Here is a 22,582-nt window from a genome sequence, read left to right on the forward strand (position 1 = left end):
CCAGCAGCGGGCTGCGCACGCGCGCGCTGGCCCCGCCCCTCCGGCCCCTGCTCCTTTAATTTTGCTCTCGGTCTTCCCACCTGCCCGCTAGTCGTCCTTCTGCCTCCGACCTAGTGGGCGCCAACTCCCGCCTTGTGTCTCCCGAAGCTCCCTTCGGAATCCCGCAGGTAGCGGGGTAAGGACACGGCCCGGCGGGGCTTTGAAGCGGGTGGGGGGCCCCCCGAGAGCCGACGTCCAGGCGCGGAGCCCTGAGGAAGGCCGGCCCGCCCTGGCCAGTGAGCCTGGTTCCTGCGGCTCCGAGTGACAGGCGCTCGGGACCCGGACCGGGGCAGCGCTGACGCTGTGGGCCAGGCCTGTCCGGAATCCTTGCTTAGCCCAAGCTGTCCAGGGACTCCACGCTTTCCCAGAGGCCTTGGCCTGTGAGTGCCTGAGGTGGGACCCTGGAGGCTGGCGGCGCCTTGGGAGGAGCGCCACCTCAAGGTGTGGGCCAAGCCGCTGGTGTGGGCCAAGACCTGTCATCAGACTCCTAGTCCATGAGGCGGTGCATTGCACCGCTGAAGAGCTTACTGAGTTTAATATAGAGCTCATCTAGTTTTTAAAAGGTGTCAAAAGGTTGGCTGAAGCATTTGTCTAAAGGTGGCCTACTGAAAAGGAGCTGGAGGTGCCTGATGTCCCTTAGCTTAGTGTTGATGGAGAGACTTTAAGGTCAGGGAAATTGCAGTACTAGAGTGGATATGCTGAAAAACCTAATCCTCCGAATTGGGAAGTATAAAGGTATTTTAATTCAGAACATGGCAGCTCTGGCAGGAGATTCCATTCAAACACTTTCTAGGTCTGTGTGACCCGGCTGGAATAGGCATGCCTCTAGTCTCAGGAGGCCAGCCTGGTACAGCAGGTTCCGGGTAAAGAAATCCCAGCACTTAGGAAACAGAGGCATACAGATCTCTGCGTTCTGTCAGTTCTATTCAGGCAGGTCGGCTGAGTCAGTGAGTTGAAAGAGTGCAATGAGGCTGACTTTGTGAAAGTTCAGCTCTTGGAATTCAGAGGCAGTTTTTACCAGTAGAGTTTTACAGAGACAGGTTGAAAAGAGAACGAGCCAGAGAATGAGGAGCCAGAAGATTAGAACAGGTTGCTAGAGTTGGTTTGAGGCCAAGCAAAGCTCTTCAGTGAGAGATTGAGAGAAGCCAGGCTGAATCAGTCACCTTTGGAGAGGAGTGTGAGCCAGAACAGCTGAGTTGAACCAGCCAGCCAGAGTTCAGAAAGAACTAGAAAGGGTGAGTTTATTCAGCAGTAAGTGTCGGAGGCTAGAAGCTTCCAGGACTAGGCCTAGGTAAACAGACAGATGCAGAGAGACCACATAAAAGATATTTTTTAACAGGGAAGGCCCAAAAGACATTCCCTACACTAATCCTATGCAGTGCAAAATGGTTTGAGAGACAAAGCAGGTTTGAAGAGCTTTGTCTTTTTATCGTGCCAGATGTATTGAAACATTTGGATGAATTAAAGTTAGTGGATTTAATCGGACCCTGGTGTAGCACCAAAGCCTGTATATAGGTGAGCCTGAGCTAGAAGTACCTGTATCCTTCTTGAAACTAGTATTTTTTTTCCTGTACCTTTAATAATCAAGACGTAGTTATGATTTAAATATCCAGCAAGAAAAACAAAAGGAAAATTTAAAAAATAACAACTTGTTATCCAACCAGGTGGTGTAAGGATTCCTTTAATCCCAGAACTCAAGTAGAAGCAGGTGAATCTCTGAATTTGAGCCCAGCTTGGTCTATAGAGTGAGTTCCCAGATAGCGGGGGTTGTTACATAGAGAAACCCTGAAAACAAAAAACAGACAAACAAAACAACTGTTATCCATTGATTTTTCTAATACTGTTTCCTGATTTTGCTCTTTTTGCTTTACTTTCTTCCCTACTGTAAATAGGAAACCTAAAGGCAATGGGGGAAAAAGCCTGCTTCTGGGTGAGAGGGTTCCTGCTTTTAATCCCAACACTCCACAAGCAGAAGCAGACAGATCTCTGAGTTGGATGCCAGCCAACTCTGCAAAGTGAGATCTTGTCTCTAAAAACAAACAAACAAAAAAATCTTGAGAGATCATTTTTTTTCTAATACTTTACAAGAGAGTTACAAAAGAAAATTATAAAATGAAAGTAGAGTGAAGTTAACTTAGTGGAAATACACATTGTGCCAAGAGTGCAAAGCTCAATAAGACCTTTATTTGTCAATTTCTTTACTTGTCAAAAGTAAAGGACAGAGGCAGCTGGGTTTACATACCAAGTTCTGGGCCAGCCTGAGCTACAGAGAGAGTTGCAGACATTAAGGGAGGAAGGGGAAGGAATAGAACAAAAAGTAATACAACTATGAAGTAGATTCAAATAGTCATTTATTATGGTTTGTAAGTGAGTTCTCTCCTTGCACGTCTACCCATACAGTAGACCATTTCTTTGAAACAAGGCTTTCCAGGGTGTCCTTCCTCCTCTACGTGTTGCCCCAGGGAGGCTCCCATTGCTCTGTTCAAGTCTCCTCCTCCCCTACACCTTTCTCATAAACTAAGTTTGGTGAAAACAGTTGTCTTTTTTTTTTTTTTGAAACGGGGTTCCTCTGTAGCCTTGACTGTCCTGGACTTGCTTTGTAGACCAGGCTGGCTTTGAACTCACAGAGATCCACTTGCCTCTGCTTCCCTAGTGCTGGGATGACAGGCGGGCACAGTGTCAGGCCTTATTCAGCAGTTGTTGTAATACTCTATTTTAGTTCTTCGCCCTGGACCAGGAGTACTGAGTAAATGGCTATTGATAAAATGGTGAACTGAGGACACAGAATACCTTCTAAGTCAGATTAGACAATGAGTGTCTTTAGTCATTCTGTAGCGTGCCTGAAGTTTCTCTCAATAGAAGGGTGGGTGTATTCTGTGGAGTATACAGGAATCTTAAGAACCTGTATGAAAACAGAACTCCTGCAGGCTGACATAACTGCACTCGGCTTTTGGAGCTAGTGTCACTAGCATACCACAGCACCCAGTCCATGTTCAGCAACAGCGTGTCTTCAATCCCGAGAGTCTTTGATTCTCTATGTAGCTAGCTGTCTGCAGCAGTGGAAGAGACAACCCTTTGCTGCTAACTGTGCAGACTGAGTTCTTTCAGGGATTTTACTTGTTGAGGCTGAGGTCTTGATTTACGCTGCTGGAAAAGTATCTTTTATTTGCCTGGTGTAATTGTGTTCTCCAGCTGCTAACCTAGGCCTAATCCTGGCAGCTTCCATACACTCTTACCTAGGCCTAGACTGTTTTCAGCCCCTGAGACATACAGCCGAATAAGCTCATCCTTTCTAGTTCTCTCTGAACTCTGGCTGGCTGGTTTGACTCCGCTGTTCTGGTTAAAACTCCTCTCCAAGCTGACTGATTCAAAATGGCTTCTCTCACTTCTGACTAAATTGCTCTGCTTTACCTCAAACTAACTCAAGCTTTCTGGCTCCTTCTCATTCTCTGGTTCATTCTGTCTTCTCCTGTGGTAGCTGTTCTCTCTTCAGCCTGTTTCTGTAAAACTCTCTTGCCTCGTCTCTCCCTCTGCACTTCTCTTTCTTAAGTCATCTTTCCTCTCAGGAGAGTTGGGCAAATCTTTATCTGATTCATCCTTTCTCTGCCTCTCAATTAGACATGACTTTCAAATATTGCTGCTTCCTTCTGTTAGGCCCAGCATGAGCCTAATTTTCAGAAAGGATGAAGAGAACTCAGGAGACCAGATCTCATCGTTGCAAAATCGCAAGAGGTTTATTTTAACCATTGCACAATGGGCTCACTCCTGCCAGTCAGCAAAGAGTGGCAGTGGGAGACAAAGGCCTTGGTTTTTTAAAAGACAAGGCATGGGAATTTTGAAGTTGCAGTCTTGACAATTCAGGATTGGGTGAGGAAGCTATAAAGTAAGATAACTGTTTAGTCTTAGGTGCTCAAGCTTGGCCAGTCCTGCCAAGTGTGGATGCAGCTGCAATTAAAGGTAGGGGTGGTTAGCTCATCCTTAAAGATTGGGGCTGCGGGCTTTTGGCTGGAGGTCAGGGTCTACTCAGAAGAAGGATTGAGGCCATCTAGTTTGGTTGCTAAGAAATACTATCTCGAAGACCAGGGTCTGGTCCTTCTTTTTGCTGAGTAAAGGTCATTGCTTGCTCACTTTTTTTATATCTGTTCTCACAGATAGGGTCACATTCCTGTGTTCTCTGGAAAGGTACTAAGAGGCTTTAGCTTAACTTGGACCTAAAACTCAAAACTATATAGGTTACAAAGTTAGTCTGATTTTCTCTTCCTTCTACAAACTAACCTTACCTACATTGTTTGTGATTAAAGGTTTGTACTAAGAACATGTCTGCATTGCAGCCAGATCACACAGACCTAAAAGATGTTTAGAAGAGATAAGAGCAGCCATGTTGCTGGATTAAAATTACTCTGTACAATGCAAGAAAAAAAATTTTCAGCATAAAACAATGTGAAGACAGAAGAGAGTTTATTAATAAAAGGTTTTCATATATAGTTAAGGGTGTTAACAGAAAACATCTCTTCCCACAAAGGTAATAATAATAGCAGTTTTATATTATATATTAACTGTGAATGACCATAGCCTAGGAAGATAGATTTATTTTTTTTCCTGAATAATGTATTACAATGTAGAAGCAGTTACATGGTCACAGAACAAAAGAAAGTCATAAATAGCTGTGGCACTGAGAAAGTTATGGAAGGTTGGAAGTGCATCAGCAGGGGCATCCATGAGAGTCTGTAGTCTATCCCACTTCCTGTTCTCTTTCTGTTCCTCCTGCCACTGTGCTTTCTCTGCCTGTGTCTACCTTTAAGAGGCTGTATCCCCCGCCTGGGCCTAACCAAAACAAACACTCTACCTTGTGTTGCTTTTGTCCAGGTATTTTTTTTTCTTTCAAAGCAACAGAAAAGTAACTAAAATACATCCTCACATGTGTAGTTTATAAATATCTTTTTTTTTGTTTGTTTGTTTGTTTGTTTTTCAAGACAAGGTTTCTCTGTATATCAAGCCCTGGCTGTCCTGGACTCACTTTGTAGACCAGGTTGGCCTTGAACTCACAGAGATCCACCTGCCTCTGCCTCCCAAGTGCTGGGATCACAGGCATGCACCATCATCACTCGGCTAATAAATATCTTATTAGGTTAATACCTGAGCATTTCTCTTTGAGGATAGTAGCATAATGGTAATATGTAATATATTTTTAATCTCAAATTTCACTTGTTCAGTTCTTCTGTTCGCTTAATCTGTTAGGCAATTAATGGATGCTTGGAAGTTGGCGTGCATATTCAGAAATGTTTTGCCACCTGAGGCCTTTGAGGAGGTAAGCTCTGTGGTCCACTCTGTGTTTGTTTAGGGGAAGTCTGTTATGCATTGAGCTGATTTCAACTTGTTTTTCAGGTCTTATTCTATGGCAGGAACAAGAAGAAAGAAAGAAAACTCATATGAGCAGCTAAATTGGCTTCATTGAGGGCTGGAGATAGTAGGTCCTAACAGAATGATTCTATATGAAATACTAAGAAGAAAAAGTAGATTAGATCACTCTAGCACAGTATTATGTTCCCAAACCCCAGAGCACATAGTTTGATGTTTTAGTGTAGAAAAGAAAGTGGCTGTAAGAAGAATACAGATTCTTCCTCCTGGTGTGGTAAATATGCAGCACTTTCATAAATAAGTACAACTCTGATAGGTGGGAGTTTGTGGCACAGGGGCAGTATGGTGACTTAAAATCATGTAGAAGGGTAAGAACAAGGAAGGTCATAGGAGCTTGGCTGAAGGGTCTGTGGAAGTGAGGCCGTCTCATGTAGCCCAAGTTCATTCTGTCACCATGGCTAGTCTTGAATTCCTGATCTTCCCTCTTCCACCCCACTGGAATTTCAGACTTCTGTCACCATGCTTGATTCAGAGTTTTTATAAGGAGTATTTGAGAGCAAGTTGGAAGGATTGATTGAATACTGAGTCTCTTAAATATAAGACTCAGAACCACGTAGGAACTGTGGAAACCATGAAACGTGTTTGTATATAGTTGCTGTCCCTACCCTTCTCCTGGGAGTGTCGGCCCTGCTCCTCGCTGGCTGCAGCACTTGGGAGCCTGGGCATCACTGTAGAGCTGGCCCCAGTTGTGAAGATGCAGGTGAGCTGGACTCAAAGACATGAGAACAGGACAGCTGACCCTGCCCCTTGTCTGCTGGGCACTGAGTGGTCTAGCAGGGCTGTGCTGGAGAGCTCGCCCTGGCGGTGCAGGCGTAGGGGAGCTGGCAGGCCAACCAACTGAACTACCTCCCAGGCCCAGATCCAGGGCTTTGAGTTGGCCCACCCCAACATCTACCCCACCTGTGATCTGCTTGAGCATGTGAAAGGGCCAGTCTGCAGATCCAAAGCTGCAGGGTCTCCATGACACAGGGCATCAATAGGCTATCAAGAGGAGGCCCATGAGGATCCAGTACAGATAGTGCAGCAGAAGCCAGAGGCCTTGAAATAGGCCCAGTGACTCACTGGGAGCATTTGCAAGTAAAGCTGTTAGGGAAAAAGGGAACACTCTGTGACTCACTGTGACACACTGCAGCTTCCACTACATGATTTTTTTATTCTGTTTTATTTGTTGGGGGAGGTTGCAAGGGCAGAGAGTAGAATGAAGAGACAGGGAGATGAGTGGGATTAGGGTGCATGATGTGAGTCACAAAGAACCAATAAAAAGTTTAAAAAGAAAAAAGAGGAAATACAATGGCATGCAACCATACATGGTTTGGGAAAGCTAGACAAGTAGACTGGTGAGGAGGCTGTGCAAGATGCTTCAGCAGTAACAGTCTGGCAGCAAAGAAAGACAGGACCAGTTTCCAGAGACAGAATAAAGAGAAATTGCCAGGCTAACTTGAGAACAGGCTTAAGTGGTGACCTCACCTGGGCTTTGTGCTTTGGCAGCATTGAGAAAGGATGTTATGCTAAAGACTCAAAGCACTGTGACGCAGGGGGATCCAAAGCAGAAAGATCTCAAGTTTGAGACTGTCTAGGGAGAAGCTTAAAAGGTGGCGCTGGGGGTTGGATTGTCGTCTTCCTTGCCATCTGTCTGTCTGAACAGGTTCTCACTATGTATCCCTGGCAGGAGATCAGATTCAGATTTTCTTGAATAGCACTTCACCAGCTATGCCAGCTGTCTGTCCCTCCTTTTCTTATTAAACTCCGGCTATCATACCTACTGAACCACCTGTATACTTGCTTCATAAAAGGTTCAAATACATGCAACAGATAAAGCAGAAGGTAACCTGAAAATATGCTGCTGTTTTCCCGACTGTTAAGAAATTGTATGTAGACTAGGGGGATGGCTCAGAGGTTAAAAGCTCATGCTGCTCTTACAGAGGATCTAACTTTGTTTCCCAGCACCCATGACAGGCAGGTATTCAGTGAACTCTTCTGGCCTCTACAGGTACCTGTGCTTATTTCTCATTCGGTTGCACACACAAATACACATAAAGAACATGGTAAAACTCAACCTTTAAAAAAGAAATCTTCAAAGTATAGAGTCTCCATCACAAACGGTATAAAACATTCCAAGACTCAGCATACCTGATAGACTGCCAAGAGACTTCTGTGTGGTGTAGCCACAACGAAAGGTGTAAATCGGAGTATTCAAGGGGTTGTTCCCCAGAGTCAAGTCATTTACTTTGGACTAAAAACCATATTATTATTTGAAGTAAACAAACAGTACTTTAAGAACAGTCCCGACAATCTGAGACGTAGATTACGAATTAGAATGTCTGCTGGCCCACCTGTAATCCCAGCACTCAGGGAGGCAGAGGCACTTAGATCTCCGAGTTTGAGCCAGCCTAGTCTACAAAGCAAATCCAGAATAGCCAAAGCTACACAGAGAAACCCTCTTCCTCTTTCTACTTCAATCCTCAGGGCATTCTCCACTGCACAGGAAAAGTCCACTGCTGTAAACTAAAGAAAGCAAAGCAGAACTTCAGGGGGAAAGCGTCATCTGCAGCAAAGCAGCTCTTGGAGAGAGTTGTGGAGGGAAAACTCTTATGGCTTACCACTGCTCATATTGCATTGGGGGAGCCTACAATCACTGTTTCGAAACCAGACAAATTGCAGCACATCACTGTCTGTCTTGTTGCTGTGGTTTTCCCTGCGTGGGAGCTCTGGGTTGGCTGTGTGCGCGGCACCGAATAATCCTCCTGTCTCTGACAGGTTCTGCCTGAAGAAGATCCTCCCACCGTGGTTGCACTGCTCTCGAGCTTTATCAGGAGCAGAAGCCGTCAATGCCTTGAGGCCTTTCTACTTTGCAGTTCATCCAGATTTCTTTGGCCAGTACCCCAGGGAAAGGGTAAACACCTGTTTTTTCTAACTTGTTGTTTATAGTCTAGTTGATTTACTTGAGCCAATATAATGCAGAAAGTTCTGTAAGTTTATAGTATTCTGTCATGATAATGTTTGACATAAAAACAATACTAAATTGAAAAGTAATAAAGTTTCAAATTAATACATTTAGTGAATATTTGTAATGTTAGTTGAAAACATTTATTCAAAGCTGTCATTACTTACATAAACAATAAAGTTGCCACATAAATTCAAGAGTATACTAATCATGTTTTCTCCTGGTTTTTGGAGTAAACTAGAAAGCTTAACCCTTTCTACAGTTGATGGAGTCTTTCTTCTAAAGACGCCCTAGGTGGATTTCCCTGCATGCTGTGTGCACCGCTACACACTCCTGCCTGCCTCATGCTCTGGAGTGCAAACTGAAAAGGCCCTGGGGCAAACTCGGAACCGGCAGCATTTTTCAACATTAGATAATATTAGAGAGCTAAGTGCATTAAAGTTATCGCATTGGTCCCTTCGTTTTCATTAACCCTGACCTCTGACTTAACCTGAACTAATAAAGCCTGGCACCAGGCTCAGGCACACACACCTCGAACGTCACGGCACATCACTACTGGGAAGCCCTGGCTGTGGTCTGCGCTGTGGAGCGGCCAGGACTTGCCTCCTGCTCCGTGCACTTGTCCACTGCCGGCCATTCTTGTGCTTTAGTAAACCCTGACTGAGCACAACCGCTTTTCCGAGTTGCAGGAGTCCTAGCAGGCCATTGATCCTGAGTGCGGTCTTGGGGTGTGTTTTCACTTACCCTGTCAGCTGGTGTGCTCTGCGCACTTACTGTTGGCCAGGCCTTTGTGCTCGCTGCTCCCTCACCTTGGACTGCCTCCCTGGACATCACAGAGACAGTTCGCCTCTGCCTTTCAGCAGCCTCTCCCAGGCTGCTTCCTTTCCAGTGTTTCCCTCTTACCTATCAGTATTTTCCCTGTGTCTGTTTTCCTTCCCATGCTGCTTGTTTACTAGGTTTTTTGTTTGTCTCCTGCCATCAGTGAATTGCAGGCTCTGGGAAGGCTTTTCACTCTACTGGCCATTACCCACTCGGCTCTGCCTCAGCGCAGGCATGCCCTCTGCTGATGACAGGCTTGAGGCTTCAAGTGCTCCATCCTACTCTAAAGCCAGCGTTTCACACTGGCACTCACTGTTGTGGTTCTTTTAATACTCTAATTTTAAATTATGGGATATTAACAGATTTCAAAATTCACAGCTAAATACAAAGCTCACTTCAAAATCTCAGTCTGGTCCCTATTTCCCTTACCCCATTCCTCTTCGTTTCCCAAAGATCATTGTTTTTATTAACTTCTGAGTTATACTTCTATTATTTCTTTTGGCAAAAGTTAAAACATCAAAAGTAAGTTTGAAGCTTTTAATTTTATTTTGGGTAGATTTTGGGTTCGGTTTTTGGTTTTGAGACAGGGTGTCACTCTACGGCTCAAATCAAGACAATCCTCCTGCCTTAGCTTACCAAATACAGGACTTTTTGGTTTGTACTACCAATATCCAGCCCATTTGCTTTGCTTTGTTTGTTTGTTTGTTTGTTTGTTTGTTTGACAGTGTCTCGCCATGTAACTCAAGTTGGCCTCAGACTTGCTGTGAATTTCCAATTGGACTGAAACCAGCAATTCCCTTGGGTAGTCTCACTCTGACATCTATCACACCATATATGATCTGCCCAGGTAGGCAGATGTCCTCTTTCTCCCACTGCACCTTATGTACACCCCTCCCAAAGCTAAGTGCTTGGTTAAAAGGGTGACCTCCTCTGATCCAGGCAGGCCGTTTTATGTCAAGTATATCCCAGTAGCTATGCTCTCTAACTAGAACTTTCAGACAAACTCTCAAGGCCCAAATGCTGGGATTCAGGAGTGCAGCCCTGAATCGTATGAAGCAATATTTAGTCTCTCAGTGGCAGGAAGGACCCAACTTGTTGAGGGACTTTCCTGACCAAGAATGCCATATAATAAGTTCTAGAAACAAAGTGCAAAATAATTTCTACTCTCAAGACACTGTGTGCAGGAAGAGAAATTTAAATAATCAAAAGCAATTGCACATGACTTTAATTCCAGGATGGCCAGGCAGACAAGGCCAGCCTGATCAACAGAGAGTTCCAGGGCAGTCAGGGCTACATAGTGAGACCATGTCTCAAAACCAGAAACAAACAAACAAAAAAACAACAGCTGTTATTAATCTCGAGTTAGAAATGTGCAGCTTAATTGAACTCTGGAGACTCGGGCATATACACATTAATTTTAGCTCAAGGCCATCCTAAGCTTGATAGAGACACTTAAAATAAGGCCAGAAAAATGGCTCACCCAGGTGCCATTGGCACACCCACCGCCAAGGTGATCAGCCTGAGTTCGGTTCCTAGGTTCCACATGGTAGAAAGAAATAAGGAATTCTGGGAAGTTGTTCCCTGACCTCCACACATACACATAACATGCACGCACGCACACACACACACACACACACACACACACACACACACACACACACTCGAAAATACATTTAAACTATATTAAAGGAAGCAGCTGCTGCTCACGCCATTCTGCTAACAACATTTCTTCCTTGTGTAACTGTAAGAAATGAAGCCCCTCCGTGTCTGCTCATCTGTACTCATATGCTTCTCTTCTTTTGGGGACTGTGCAGTGCTCCAGTAATCAAGAAGTTGTCATTCATCAAAGAGCACACTACAGGCCTTTACTATAAAATTAGCTATATTTCTCCTATTTAGTTACTTGTCTTATGGCTTTGTTTAATACACACAAACACACACATATATATGGGGGTTCCTAATTTTTTATAAAAATGAGTCTCGGTCTATCATGGAGGTACTGTTAGGTATAATAATCACTGAGTTCTTGCTTTGGGATAGTCCTGGAAAAGCTGCTTTTACTGCGAAGTGATAGACTAATGCCTTCGACCCTGATGCTTACATGGTTACATGTTCTGTGTCTCAGCTTCAATGCTAATCCACTGCACTCTAATACGAAGCTAATTCTTTACCAGATAATGGGAAATCCCAGTGTTTCTTTAAGTGTTTATTTTATGTTCCATGATGTTCATGTCTGTGTTGGGGGAGTGAGTGCAGATGCCCATGGAGGCCAGAAAAGGGCATTGCATCCCTAGAGCTGTAGTTACAGGCAGTTGTGAGCTGCTGTGTGGGCCTCCGGCTCTCTGCAAGCGCCTCCCTGAACCATTAAGCTGTTTTTCCAGCTCTCAACTTTTATTTTTCAGCAAGGTCTCCGTGTGTAGCCTTGGCACTCAGAGATCCGCCTGCCTCTGACTGAGCGCTGGGATTAAAGCTGTTTGTCACCATGCCTGTTCCCTTAACATTTTTTAACAGTAGATTACTTAATATCTTCAGTATATTTAAAGACAGCATATAATTTCTTCTTTCTTTATTCACATGTAAATGCCCTTAATATTTTTTTCTAGGAAGTCAATGAAAATTCTCTTAAGAGATTAAGTGTCTACTTAGAAAATCTCCAGAAACCAGGCTTGAAGTCTCTGAAACCAACTCAGCTTACATTTTATATAAGGGAAAAAACAGCCCAGAACTGCCCTGAAGGCCAGGAGTCTATCAGTGCTTCCGGTACGTTGTTTTATTTCTTCCGTGTCCCTTGCCAGCTTCACGTGAAATGTGTTCATTGATTCTGATATTGCCAGAATGCTTTTGCATTCAAGCCTTGGTTATTGAAAAGTGTTTTCCTAGAATTAGTTTCTGCTCCTAGCTGCATGAGTTTAAACAAGTTATTTTTGTGTATTTAAACAATTGTTTCCTGAAGTATCCCAGTCCAGTGTTGGGGTGCATGCCTTTAATCCCAGCACTTGGGAAGCAGAGGAAGGCAGATCTCTGTGAGTTTGAAGCCAGCCTAGTCTACATAGTTCTAGGCCAGCCATTATGGTGTATAGCTAAACTGTATTGTGAGGCCTTGTCTCAAAACAACACAGAAACCCCTGAAGTATTCCTGTTTTTGGCCTTTCAGATTCAGTGTTGGCCTGAGTGTTAGGCATGTGTGTTGCATTTACACTCTGAAATCTACAGTGTTTCTTCTCTTCTGTCCCTGTGAGGAGAGAAATGTTTAACCATATGTGACCTAGTGATTTCTGCCCACTTTTCAAAGATCCCAGAGACAGAGGATGGTTCTGAAAACTCAAGTCTCTAACCTCTACCTAATGCTTTTTTCTGCATACCCTTCTTTCTAAGCACCTATTTCTATCTGGATGTAGTAAGGTTGATAGCTAGCCCTCTAGCTGTGGGTGTGTGGCTATAACCCTAGTCCTTGGAATGTTGATGCAAGAAGCTGGGTTGTCAGAGCAAAACCCTGACTCAAAAACGGATAAAAAATGTTTACGAAAACCTATGTATGTTAGCATACTTATATTCCTAACACCCGGAGGCTAAGGCAGGAGAATTGCTACCAGGTGGAGGCTGTGCTATATAAAAAGACCCTGTCTTGAAAGAAAGGAAGGAAAGAAAGAAGGAAGGAAGGAGGGAGGAAGGGACGAAAGGAGGAAAGAAAGAAGGAAGGAAGGAAGGAAGGAAGGAAGGAAGGAAGGAAGGAAGAAAGGAAGAAAGGAAAGGAAAAGATAGGAAAGGAAAGGGAGAAGGAAGGAAGGAAAAGAAAGAAAGGAAGGAAAGAAAAGAAAAAGAAAGGAAAGGAAAGGAAAAGATAAGAAAGGAAAGGGAGAAGGAAGGAAGGAAGGGAGAGAGGGAGGAAGGGAGAGAAAGAAAGAAAGAAAGGAAGGAAAGGAAAAGATAGGAAAGGAAAGGGAGAAGGAAGGAAGGAAGGGAAAGAAAGAAAGAAAGAAAGAAAGAAAGAAAGAAAGAAAGAAAGCGAGAGAGAAGGAAGGAAGGAAGAAAGAAAAGAAAGAAAGAAAGAAAGAAAGAAAGAAAGAAAGAAAGAAAGAAAGAAAGAAAGAAAGAAAGAAAGAAAGAAAGAAAGAAAGAAAGAAAAGGGGTAAAGAATAGCCAGGTAGAAGTAGTACATACCTGTAATCTCAGCACTCGGGAGACAGAGGCAGGGGGATCTCTGTGATTTCCAGGCCAGCCTGGTCTGGACAGCCAAGGCTACACAGGGAAACCCTGTCTCAAAAAACAAACAAACAAACAAACAAACAAAAAGAGGTAGCTGCGGCACTCAAAGACTTTACTAGGCCTTTGACACACAGAGCATACTTATAATTCTTCCCGTGATTCCTGACTTGATCTTTGATTATGAAAATGAGAATTGCAGTAGTTTGTAGAAAACTCCTCACAGTACCTCAGGACTTCAGATGGAAAGGAAAGAAAGGCTGTGTCACAAAACCAGGAGAAACACCATGATCAGGAAGGTAGTTTCTCAGGGTGAAGGTCATCCATTGAGTCTGAGTGTGCTCACCCTGTGATTTCCCAAAATTCATGAAAATCACCACATAATTTGTGACAGTAGGGGACTGCATTCAGGCTCTTCCCTTAGTAAATAAATAAATAAAACAAAACCTCTGTATTTTGTGTTAAAGACAGCTTCCTGTCCAGTCTCTCTAATGTATTTTCTTGTCTTTTATTTTCTCAGGGAAAATAAAAAGTCAGAAATTTCTCTTCTCAGTGGTTTCTCCATCTGACTTAGAGTTTTATTCAAAATAGCCTCAGCCAGGAACAGTAGATCCAGTAATCTCAGCGTGGGGAACTTAAGAAAGAAGGACTATGAGTTCCAAACTAACCTGGGTTACAGAGCAAGACCCTTTCTTAAAGTTTAAGAAGTTTTTTAAATGATTATGAATGTTCTTAAGAGTCTCCTGAGATGTATTGTTTACCATGTCAGGCTGAATGCTCATAACTATTTAATAGTCAGTGTTTCTGCTACTCAGTATCAGGGTACAGCAGGAGCTACCACATTCTACATGATGACCTACCCTGAATTCATGATTTCTCCAGACACGGGATTTATAGAGACAAACTTCACCTTCTCTAGCTGTTCATAGAAAATAGCCTCACTTTAGTATTTATTGCTAGGTAAGTCGTAGCCTCTATCTTTATGACAAAGATTAACAGTGGCAAAGATTTGAAAGTTGTATTTCTTCAGTATTTTTGGTGGGGGGTGAGATAAGGGAAAACAGGATCTGTCTACATAGCCCTAGCTATTCTGGAGCTTACTATGTAGACCAGGCTCAAACTCCCAGAGATCTGCCCGCTCTGCCTCCCAAGTGCTGGGATCCATAGTGTTCACTGCCATGCCCAATTTTCTTCAGCTTTTTTATCTGCTTGTTGTAAGGGAGGATACCATGGAACCACTGAACTGAGGCTGTTCAGAGAAACTGGAGACTAGATGCACTTGCCTGAGGTAGTTGACTTTTGGGGTGGATTTAAGGGAGGTCTTGTAAACAGAAACCTATATTAAAAGATTCCCTCTGTTTACCTAGTAACAATCCTTCTGTTTACCTGTCAGTCCTTCTGTTCAGGACATTGTTACCAGCACTACCATTTTTGGAGGACCACTATGGAACTAAGGCTTATTAAATTAAAGTTGTTCTTTTTCACTACTGAATTTTCATTAACAGTTTGACATTACTAACATTGACTTTTTATTCTTTGTCAATTTCATGCATATATAATGCATTCTGGTCATTTCAAACCACTGATCCTCTTTCCCACCCCAGCCATTTCCACAGAGCCTCGTTCAATAAGCCCCTGTCTGCTTTGATGCCTTATTTCATGGCAATACATTAACTTCCTAAAGGCCAAAGTCATGTTTCCAGCTCTAGGTACTTTTGGTCCAAGAGGAAGTGAACTTTATTATCAAAATAAGCATTAGAAGGAGAGAATCCACTGAGAATGTCTACGAATCAATGCTTAAGAAAGCATCTGTGGCCCGGCTGCGCAGTCCAAAAGGCCTGCCCTGTCAGGAGGATTAACTGGTTCACTAACTATTCATAGCAAGAACAGGTAAAGAGAGGAATTCAACTGGAAATGGGAAAAGCATGATTTTTAAAAGATAGTATTAATATGTAAAGCATTTCATATACCAGGAGAAATCAGATTGCCTTATAAGATGGGATGTAACTCAGATAACAATAAAAAGCAAACGGAAACAGTCAGGTTTTGTCCAGCCCTCTGCTGCCCTTTTTACATTGATAATTGTCTGTTTGTGGCACGAGTGTTTCTGCAGGCCAGCTGTGCTGGCTCATACCTGCCATCCCACACTGGAGGAGAGGCCAGCCTGGTATACTAGTGAGTTCCAGATCAGAGCTGCATGGTGAGACCCTGTCCAGACAGAGAGAGAGAGAACGAGAGGCAGGGGTGCTCTGTGGTGGGCTGTGTAAATTCACAAACTTTTCCTTTTTACTGCTGGGGATTGAACCCAGGGTCTCACATGTGCTTTACAAAGGAGTGGTATTCTTTCCAATCTCACATAAACATCTAGAGTGTACCTTATAGTGATCATACCCAAAACAGCAAAACTGTTATTCTCAGAGGAACCCTAAGGAACTAAAGGGCATGTCCTGTCGCACGGGGTGAGGTAGACTCAGTGATCAGAGTTTATAAGCTAAAATGGAAACTACGGTTTATCTGACTTAGTTTAACATTTTTATTAGATTTCATTTTTGTTTGTTTCAGTTTTGTTTTTTAAGACAAAGTTTCTCTGGATAACAGCCCTGGCTGTCCTGGAGGTCACTATGTAGACCAGGCTGGCAGCCTCGCCTGCCTCTGCCTCCTAAGTGCTAAGACTAAAGGTGTGTGCCACCATGCCAACTAGACTTAATCTGGTTGGTTGGTTGGTTTGGTTGTTTTTTGTTTGGTTGTTTGTTTTGGTTTTTTACCTTCAGGTATTTCTGTGTATCATACACACACACTTAGGGTCAGGGTCAGAAGGGGACATCAGATACCCTGGAACTGGAATTACAGATTGTTATAAGCCACCATGTGGGTTCTGGGAATCTGTCTCTCCAGCACTCTCCCCAGCCCTGCTCTGTAGACCAAGTAGATTCTCTTACAGAGAGTCCTCCAGCTTCTGCCTCCTGAGTGCTGTGGGATTCTCCTCCTGCCTGGGGGCACTTTCCTACCAGCACACAAAGGCAGGAGGGGAGCAGACACTCCTGGAACCACTGCAGGGAGCTAGTTCAATTTTAACTCCAGAGAGCAAAGGCTATACAACCCCTTAGGGAGGGGGGGCTCCAAGGATAGGAGTACATAATTGGTTGGAACTAGGTACTTCAAGGATGCTTGACTTGCATTAAACAGTACACTCCTATCATATGAATGGGAACATATTACCTAATTATCCTATAGGCACCGGGAGGAGCGAGCTAGCATGGAGCTGTGTCAAAGGCCATATATCAAATGTAGTTGGGGACATCTGTCTAGAGACACTCTCCACATGAAGTCTGGCAGAGAGCAGGAGGCCCTGCTGGGGAGGCCTGCACCTTCATGAGGAGCTCAGGATGGTATCCCGACTGGGAGGACTGTAACCTCGGACAGCAGGCTCCTTCCAGCATTCCTACTAAGCATTAACTTAGCTAGTTTAAGTCTAAGCTACTTCTTCCTGACCTTCAAGGAAAAAGTTTGATTTTTTTCTCCTGCCAGTAATCCTCACTTTACAGTCAAATGATCCTGTTAAGAAAATTTCTTGCCCGGTGCAGTGGCACACACCAGTAATCCCCGCACTCAGCAGGTGGCTCTCGGTGAGTCCAGGACAACCAAGGCAGCACAGAGAAACCCTGTCCTGAAAAACCAAAGGAAAAACCTTATTTTTACATGTTCTGTATCGTGTATGTATGTGTCATGCAGAATATATCTGCAAGAATGAGTTAAGCACTGGCTCTTATTAAGAATGCACATCTGGGAGCTAAAGAGATGGCTCAGCAGTTGAGAACACTTGCTGCTCTACCAGAGGAGCCGGGTTCAATTGCCAGCACCCACATGGCAGCTCACAACTGTCTGTAACTCCAGTTTCAGGGGATCTGATACCCTCACACAGACATACATGTAGGCAAAACACCATGGCACATGAAAAATAAATAAATACTTTTTTTTAGAAGAACATATATATCTCAGGAATATTGAGGAGATAGTTCAGTCAGCAGAATGCTTACCATATAAGAGTAAGGTCCTGAACTCAGTCTCCAGCAACCTACACACACACACACACACACATATACACACATATGCTGTGACAGCATGCCTTGTAATCCCAGCACTAAACAGATAACGAGAGGATCCCTGAAGCCCACTAGCCGCCCAGCTTCCCCTAAGGGATCACCTAGATCCCTCAAAATAAGGTGGACAGTGGCAGAGCAATGCCCGAGTTGATTTGCCCTGTGCCACGTGCGGACAAGAAAGTGCACATGTGAACACACACAGCCATAAGGAGGGAAGTCAGGCCAGGCCAGCAAAGTACACTTCCATCTCACATGCAGATTTGAAGATGGCTTTCAGGCCCGTCGCCACTGGGAGCAAGAAACGCCACGCTGTGCTTATTAAACTAACCAGCATGTGGCTGCTGGAAAGAATAAGGCTCATTTCTGCACACAGAAGTGGAAGTCACTGACCCACCAAGTCAGAGTAGAGACCTCCAAGCTCTATTTTCTACAGCGGTTTGAAGAATAGCCTTGAACACAGGAGAAAGTAGGAGTTATAGAGCCCCAGACTGCAAGGCAATGCTTTCCAAGGCTTGAGGGATCTGTGGTCATGTAGGAAGTTAGCTGAACATCTCAAATTTACTTGGCAGACATCTTAGGAGGGCAGAGTCAGGGAATAGTCGTTGTGTAGAGTGTGGGACATGTCAAAGTCCAGAAACTGGGTCGAATTCAAGTTTTAGAGAAAACAAGAATGAACATATTTTGGCCCCGTAACAAGATGGCTTTTAATCTTCAGATGGAGCCAAGCTGGTCCATCAAAGGGTCACCAAGTTAAGTGACAAAAGGTTCAAATAATAGATTCTAATGATACCATCTTTAAAAGGAACAATTCAAAATAAGTGTGTGTATGTTTATAGAAACACATTAGCATTTGTCATAAAGTTCAGAGAAGCACAGAGAGAAGGCTTAGACCAGCCCTGTGCAAGAGAGCCTGCGTGAAGAGCATTCCGCAGGTGAGCCCTCACATAGAGCAAGCACTAGCCCCGTAACTGCTGGGTATTTGAATGGCTGCTCATGGGATTCTAAGAGAGATTCTAAATTTTAGTTAAATGTGGTGGTGTGGTGATGGTAGGCTTGGGAGGGTTGGTTTTTATTGTTTTGAGAAAAAGTTTCATAGATACTCCAGGCTGGCCTTACACTCGCCATGTAGCCAAGGATAAGCTTCCACCAAGAGCTGGAGTTACAGGCCTGCACCACCATGCCCAGCTTAGTTTTAGCTAATTCATTGTGACTGGTCACATGTGCACGGTTAGCTGTGTGATTAACACGTGTTTTTGGAAGACTGTACAGCTGTTAACAGTGGTTTTGTCTAGTAAAGGTATGCGATTGTATACCTGTTAGCAGACTTTTGCTCATATGTGTGTGTGTGAAACTTTACAATGAGCAAGTGTTTATAGAGTTTTTTTGTGGTCCAAAGTGATAGCATACACCTTCAAACCCATCACGCAGGAGGCAGAAAAAAGCAAGTAACTATCTATGAGTTTGAGGCCAGCCTGGTCTACAGAGTGAGTTCTAGGCCAGCCAGGGCCACATAGTGAGACCTTGTCTAAAAACTCATAATACTTAACAGAATTTTATTTTCTGTCAGGGCTATGAATGAAACATAGAAACATAAAGTGCCATGCCCTTTAGGCAGGAACTCTGCCACTGAACTATGTCTCCAGCTCCCCCCTTGTGTAATTTTCAGGCTACTTTTAAAAATTGGGGTTGGGCCTGGAGAGATGGTTCAGTGGTTAAGAACGCTGGCTATTCTTCCAGAGGACCTGGGTCCAATTCCAAGAACCCACAGGACAATTCACAACCACCTGTAACTCCAATTCCAATGGCAAACTTACACCCTCTTGTTCCCTCTCTCTGGGCACCAGGCACACATATGATGTACATACATACATACATGCATGCATACATGCACACACACAAAATAAAATTTGAAAAGTTTGTGTCCTGTGGACGTCTGTGACCACCAACAGCAGGTTGCTAGCCTGGGCCTTCCCTGGCATGCACTGCCAATGCAGGTGTCCCGTGCACCCTTCCTCTGCTGGAAACGTGGTGGTGGGCACGGAGCACATTCTCTCTTTAGTGACAAGATTTACAGGCAGTACTGAAAATGGTCTCCATCCCTTCACAGCTGGGATGAATGTGCTCCCTGGTGCCCACATAGGAAGGAATCCATGGAGCCGAAAATACTTCGGTAGAGTTTGGAAGAGGAAGTGTTTTTCCATTTGCTGATGATTTACCAATGGGGAGATTTTCATGGGTAAAAATGTTTCTAAAGATTATAACTTTATGATTGTTTCATGAGAAATGGTTCTGAGGTAAAGCAGTAATCGCCTGTATTAACTGTCTGGGGAATTATATTCTCTAGGATTTCGAGCAGTCAGATTTACTTTGCACACCAGCGATCTGCTAAGCACAGTATTGTATATTCTCAACTCCTGCAGTTTGTCTGTTGAGCACGTCCAAAGCTTGAACACTAGTGTGCATTCCCAGCCTCTCAAGGAAGCTACAGGGATGCCTGACAGACCCATCAAATGGCATAGGTCCTATTATTCCTTTACGGGGTTCAAGGACCCTGACGAAGACCTTGAACATGTCCCAAAAGTGGGAACAACCTTAACGTAAGTAAAAGGTTTTATGTAAACAACCTCATATCGTTTGTGTTTAAATGTAGTTCTGGTTTTTCAGGAAAAGAAAATTTAGTAATATATTTGATGTAGAAACCATGAGAAAATATATTTCATGTTTCTTGCTTAAAGTTCCAAAAACACTTCCAATTTTTTTGTTATTGATTAATACCAGATACATGCAAAAGACTGAAATTCTTTAAATCAGTTCTTTACATGTTAGACATTTCCAGTCTATTTGGAGATTCAGAGGTGATTAACTTTAATAATCCATACTTACAGAAAATAGCCCAGGTGTGGGAGCACATGGCTGTGATCCAGCCTTTAGAAAGTAGTTAGGAAGATGAGGGGATCAAGACCAACACGGGTTGGTCTGGGCTAATGAACCCTGTCTCAGGATAAGCAGACAGCCATACCAACGGCCTTCTAAAGTATCATCTTCAACAGATGACTGAAAAAAGAGTATTTTTCAATTATAAAAATTAGATATTTTGAGTATGGTATGTAGTGCTTTTCTTTAATTTCAGCATTTGGGAAACAGAGGCAGGAGGATGTCTGTTAGTTCGAGGCCAGCTTGGTCTATGTAGTTGAGCTCCCAGGCCAGCCAGGACTACATAATGAGACCCTGTCTCAAAAAAAAAAAAAAAATGGATATGAAATATTTGGCAGGCTGGAAAGATAGCTCAGAATTTAAGAGCACTAAGTGCTCTTAAAGAGGTCCTGAGTTCAATTCCTGGCAACCACATGGTGGCTCACAACCATCTATAATGAGATCTGATGCCCTCTTCTGATGTGCAGGCATACATGCAGGCAAAACAGTATAAATTAATAATAATAATAAGTAAATAAATATTTTTTAAAAAACGTCTTTTAGCCAGGCACAGTGCCACACTCCTGTAATCCCAGAACTCAGAGAGGCAGAGGCAGTCGGATCTCTCTGAGTTTGAGGCCAGCCTGGTCTACAAAGTGAGTCCAGGACAGTCAAAGATACACAGAGAAACCTCATCTTAAAAAAAAAAAAAAAACAAACTAGGGAGAGATTGAGATTTGGCATGCTTTGTTTAGTAAGCTGCCATTAATGTTTTGATAACTTCATGATTTTGTACTTGTTTTTTGATTGGGACAGATGATCAAAACATAATGTTAAGTGTAGAAAGTTGATTGTAAAACATTGCATAATATGAGCCCATTTTTATAAAATATATTTTGCAAATAATACTTATCAAAATATTAGCATTGGTTTGTTGTTTTGTTTTTTTTGTTTTGTTTTGTTTTGTTTTGTTTTTTGAGACAGCGTTTCTCTGTGTAGCCCTGGCTGTCCTGGACTCACTTTGTAGACCAGGCTGGCCTCAAACTCACAGCGATCCACCTGCCTTTGCCTCCCGAGTGCTGGGATCACAGGCGTGTGCCACCACTCCTGGTGGTAGCATTGGTTATTTCAACATGCCAGTTTAGTAATTTTGTATAAGCCTGTGTTTGTGGTTTGTTTTGTTTTGTTTGTTTTTCAAGACAAGTTATCACCTGGAATTTACTATGTATGTAGACCAGCCTGGCTTTAAACTCACAGAGGTGTCTCTGCCTCTATCTTCTGATAATGGGATTCAAGGCATATGCCCTCACACCCACCCAAGCCAAATGCTGTTTCCTTCTTTCTGAGTAGTCTCCTTAAAGACAGTCCCATTCTGCTTCAGAATTTGTATCCAAAGAAGCCAGTGGCTGACTGGCTGTAACTTAGGACATTAGCCTTAGCTCTCCACTGCCACTGAACCTCCTGTGTGTCACCTGCTCTAATGGGGGAGCTCTGGTCATCTCGCTACATCCCCGAGGTTAAGAGGGAGTTAGCAGAAAGAACTGTGTGACCAAGGCAGGCATGCATGTGAACAGGAGCCTAGCTGTGCTACGTGCCTGTGTTCATGACTAGTAGGTTCCTCTCTTTTAACAGTGTATCCCATCGTTCAGATTTCCCTCTGCAAGCGTGCTGGAGGAAGATGGAGATTGGACAGTGAGGATTTAGTGAGCAAGCAGAAGTATGAGGCAACAGGAAGTGAGGGTAGGAGGGAAGAGCAGTGGTGTGGTCCAGAGGATGGTGCCGTAGAAAGCTGTGAGTGTGCACTCAGCACCTGCTGCAGCCACCAAAAATCTGAGCATCCCTTAAGAGAATGCTGTTTGCTTACCCTGACCTCTGTGTTGGGAGTATCGGCCTAAAGGATATAGAAAAAATGAAGTTGCTTATGTCAAGACAAAAAAAAAGAAAAATGATGGTGTTGGGCCTTGCTCAGGCGAGGGGTCTTAAGGGCCAAACATTAAAGAGTTTCAGAAAGCATGAAGTCCATATGGAGTGTTTTATAGGGGACAATTTTTGTCTCGGCTGAGTGAACAGCCATTGTTTAAAGATTGTCCCAAGGACCCAGAACGAAGGCAAAATAATGAAATTAGACTGAAACCAGAAAAAG

The 22,582-nt window shown here is 43.6% G+C and overlaps 1 protein-coding gene across 4 annotated transcripts in view; it reads left to right on the forward strand.

The window, feature by feature from the left end:
* The first annotated feature begins 44 nt into the window (after positions 1-44).
* The window catches only part of Tcaim (T cell activation inhibitor, mitochondrial), a 33,592-nt gene continuing 11,054 nt past the window's right edge, over positions 45-22,582 (forward strand). For 2 of the 4 annotated variants that reach the window (XM_055601565.1, XM_055601567.1), the window contains exons 1-5: positions 45-175; positions 5,278-5,347; positions 8,215-8,350; positions 11,824-11,980; positions 19,871-20,123. In XM_055601565.1, coding sequence (XP_055457540.1) covers positions 5,289-5,347; positions 8,215-8,350; positions 11,824-11,980; positions 19,871-20,123 — 605 coding nt within the window. In that variant the 5' untranslated portion in view covers positions 45-175; positions 5,278-5,288. Of the gene's footprint in view, positions 176-5,277; positions 5,348-8,214; positions 8,351-11,823; positions 11,981-18,573; positions 19,763-19,870; positions 20,124-22,582 lie in introns of those variants that run through there. The other 2 variants (XM_055601566.1, XM_055601568.1) reach the window with 2 other exon arrangements.

Source organism: Psammomys obesus, unplaced genomic scaffold (assembly GCF_907164565.1).
Source record: "Psammomys obesus unplaced genomic scaffold, mPsaObe1.curated_primary_1811, whole genome shotgun sequence".
Lineage (NCBI taxonomy): Eukaryota > Metazoa > Chordata > Mammalia > Rodentia > Muridae > Psammomys > Psammomys obesus.